Source organism: Bidens hawaiensis, unplaced genomic scaffold (genome assembly GCF_021521415.1).
Source record: "Bidens hawaiensis isolate Kalapana, Puna unplaced genomic scaffold, B.hawaiensis_p1.1 tig00030565_1, whole genome shotgun sequence".
Lineage (NCBI taxonomy): Eukaryota > Viridiplantae > Streptophyta > Magnoliopsida > Asterales > Asteraceae > Bidens > Bidens hawaiensis.
In genome coordinates, this window is record NW_027495106.1 from 140,242 (window position 1) to 143,398 (window position 3,157).

The 3,157-nt window shown below is 48.5% G+C and overlaps 1 protein-coding gene across 1 annotated transcript; it reads right to left on the reverse strand.

The window, feature by feature from the left end:
* Window positions 1-714: 714 nt before the first annotated feature.
* LOC143580722 (uncharacterized) lies at window positions 715-2,496 on the reverse strand. The gene has a single exon (XM_077063668.1). It carries the CDS (start codon window positions 2,494-2,496, stop codon window positions 715-717), a length of 1,782 nt encoding a protein of 593 aa, XP_076919783.1.
* Between the last annotated feature and the right edge of the window lie 661 nt (window positions 2,497-3,157).

The following is a 3,157-nucleotide window of genomic DNA, read 5'->3' on the forward strand; positions in this document are numbered from 1 at the left end:
ATGCTGGCGTGTTGCGTGCTATTGCAGATATGATCCGCCGCAAGAAGAGGGCGGATATGGCCGGTGTATCTGGCCTGAACAAGGATTCTGATGCCGATGATCCCGTTGGCGGGGAGGCTGATGTGGATTAGGATCCTGTTGACCAGGGGACTTCCAGAACTGCCGATGATCCCTCCGGTGGAGAGGCGCCTAGGAATGCCGATGATCCTGTCAGTGGGGAGGCATCCAAAACTGAAGGGGAAGGCCCTCCCCTTAAGAAGATCAAGTTGACCCGGCTCCAAGACCGATTCCGGACGAGGACCACTGCCCACACGCAGGCTTATCCGTACAGGAATAACCATATTAAGAGTTTGAAAATCGGTAACTATGCATAACCGTGTTTGCATTAATTGTTAGTTCGAGAGAAACCAAATTTGGTACGCAGACCGAAATAAACAAGGCACACAGGCCAATGTATAGGCACGCAGGCCTAAGAAAAGATTGCGTAGTTTAGATGTTGCACCTTCGCAATTGTGCAACGTTCCAAGTTCTTGGAATGGGCGCCCCATCTAACTTTTTAAGCTTGTAGGCACCCTTCCCCAGAATTTCGTCCACTTCGTAGGGACCTTCCCATGTGGGAGCTAATTTTTCGGGTAACTCGGCATTTGATGCCTCATTATTCCGGAAGACGTAATCTCCTTTGTGGAATGCGCAAATTTTGACCCGCGCGTCATATTATTTCTGGAGCTGGCTCTTGTGTTTACTTTCACGTATAGCTGCCAGCTCACGCCTTTCCTCTAAGAGGTCTAAGTTTATCCTGAGTTCTCTTTCGTTGTCCTCTATTAAGAGGATTCTTGCGGATGGGAGGCCAATTTCGGCAGGAATCATTGCTTCCGTGCCATATGTCAAGCTGAACGGTGTTTCCAAGTTGCTGGTTTTTTTACTGGTGCGATGCGCCCATAGTACATGAGGCAACTCATCGACCCATCCTGTTCTTTTGGTTCCCAGTCTGGCTTTGATGCCTTCTTTGATGCTGCTATTGGCTCGCTCCACCTGCCCATTAGCTTGGGGGTGGGCAACCGATATGAACACCTGTTTGATTTGTAACTCGGATAACCACTCCTGGAGGTGTTTGTCAGCGAACTGAGTACCGTTGTCGCTAATCAATGTCTGGGGGAGGCCGAACCGGCAAATGATGTATTCCCACAGGAATTTCTTCATATTCGTTGCTGTTATACTGGCCAACGGCTTGGCCTCCACCCACTTTGTGAAGTAATCTATAGCGATTAATAAGAACTTTACTCGTCCTGGAGCTTCGGGGAATGGTCCCATGATGTCTATGGCCCACTTTTGGAAAGGCCATGCTACAGTGACTGGGATGAGTTTGTTCTGGGGTCGCAATGTTCGTGGTGCATGTCTTTGACAGGCATCGCATTTTTGGATCACTTTGAGTGCGTCCATATGCATGCCTGGCCAGTAGTACCCCGCGTTCATAATTTTTGCCACTACCATCCTTGGCCCGGCGTGCAATCCGCAGATGCCTTCGTGGATTTCTTTGATTACATAATTGGCATCTTCGGCGTCTACACACCTGAGTAGCGGACCAAGGAAAGATTTTCGGAAAAGGATTCCATCATGAACTTGGTAGCATAGTGCTTTGTGGCGGATCTTTCGGGCCTCTATCTTATCTTTCGGGAGGATGCCGGAGGACAGGTAAGTCCGGATTGGTTCCATCCAGGATGTTGTTCCGGCTTGGATGACCAAATCTTGATGTTGAGGAACGGATGGAGCGTCCAGAACTTCAATTCTGACGTCTCTGCCCATGTGTTCGAAGCTGGTGGATGCCAGTTTGCTGAAGGCATCCGCAAGTCGATTCTCGCTTCTTTTGATGTGCACCACTTTACATGAAGTGAATTGTTGCATAAGGTCCTTGGCTTGGGACAGATACGAGGCCATGACATCATTCTTTGCCTCGTAAGTCCCTGAGACCTGTCCTGTAATAAGCATAGAGTCGACCCGGGCTTCTAGAAATTTCACGCCCAGCTTCTTTGCAATTCGCAACCCGGCCAAGAATGCCTCATACTCAGCTTCATTGTTTGTGCTCTTGAAGTTTAGCTTGATGGCATAAGTGAACTCTTGGCCGTCTAGGTTAATTAATTTCGGACCCTCACCTGATCCCTCTTCGCTTGATGCTCCGTCTATAAACAGAGTCCATTGCCGACTTTCATCGGAGGGGACCGGGGGTTGCTGTTCGAACAAGCATTCTTGGACTTTGCTCGTAGGTACCTCTGTGAAGAAGTCTGCCAAGACTTGGCCTTTGACCGCGGGTTTAGGTTTGTACTCGATGGAATGCTCACCTAGCTCGATTGCCCATTTGGCTAATCTCCTGGACAATTCAGGTTTGGCCAACACGCTCTTCAGCTTGTAATCTGTCAAAGCTTGTATTGGGTGGCCCTGGAAGTACCTTTTTAACCTCCGCGCCGTGTAAACCAACGTTAGCACCAGCTTTTCAAGCATCGAATACCGGGTTTCAGCATTCGCCAGTGTTCTGCTGACGTAATATCGGCGTTTAAATGGTTTTACGATCTGTCAGGAGAACTGCCCCAATTGCAATATCCGAAGCGGATAGATACAATATGATAGGCTCTCCTTCTCGGGGTGCAGTTAATGTTGGGAGTTCCATAAGGCATTTTTTCACCTCTAGGAATGCTGCCTCTGCTTCCGGTGTCCATTTAAAATGTGCCTTTTTCAGACAATTTCGTAACGTTGATATGAACGGGTAAGATTTAGCCGCATGATTTGCCAGGATTCTGTTTAGGGCCACCAATCTTCCATTCAACATTTGGACCTCTTTCAATGAAGACGGGGAGGGCATTCGGGCGATGGCTTGTACCTTCTCCGGGTTTGCTTTGAAACCCTCCCGGTGATGATTACACCCAGAAACTTTCCTTCCTCCATGCCGAAAGAGCATTTCGAAGGGTTGAGTTTCATGTTTATCTTTCTGAGTGTGGAGAAGACGTCTTCAATGTCTCGAAGCATTTGATCTTCCTCCACACTCTTGGTGACAAGATCATCCATGTGTGCCTCCAGGTTTTTCCTGATCTGACCCCGGAAGGTGTTGTCCATCAAACGCTGATACGTGACTCCCGTGTTTTTTAGTCCGAATGGCATCATCTTG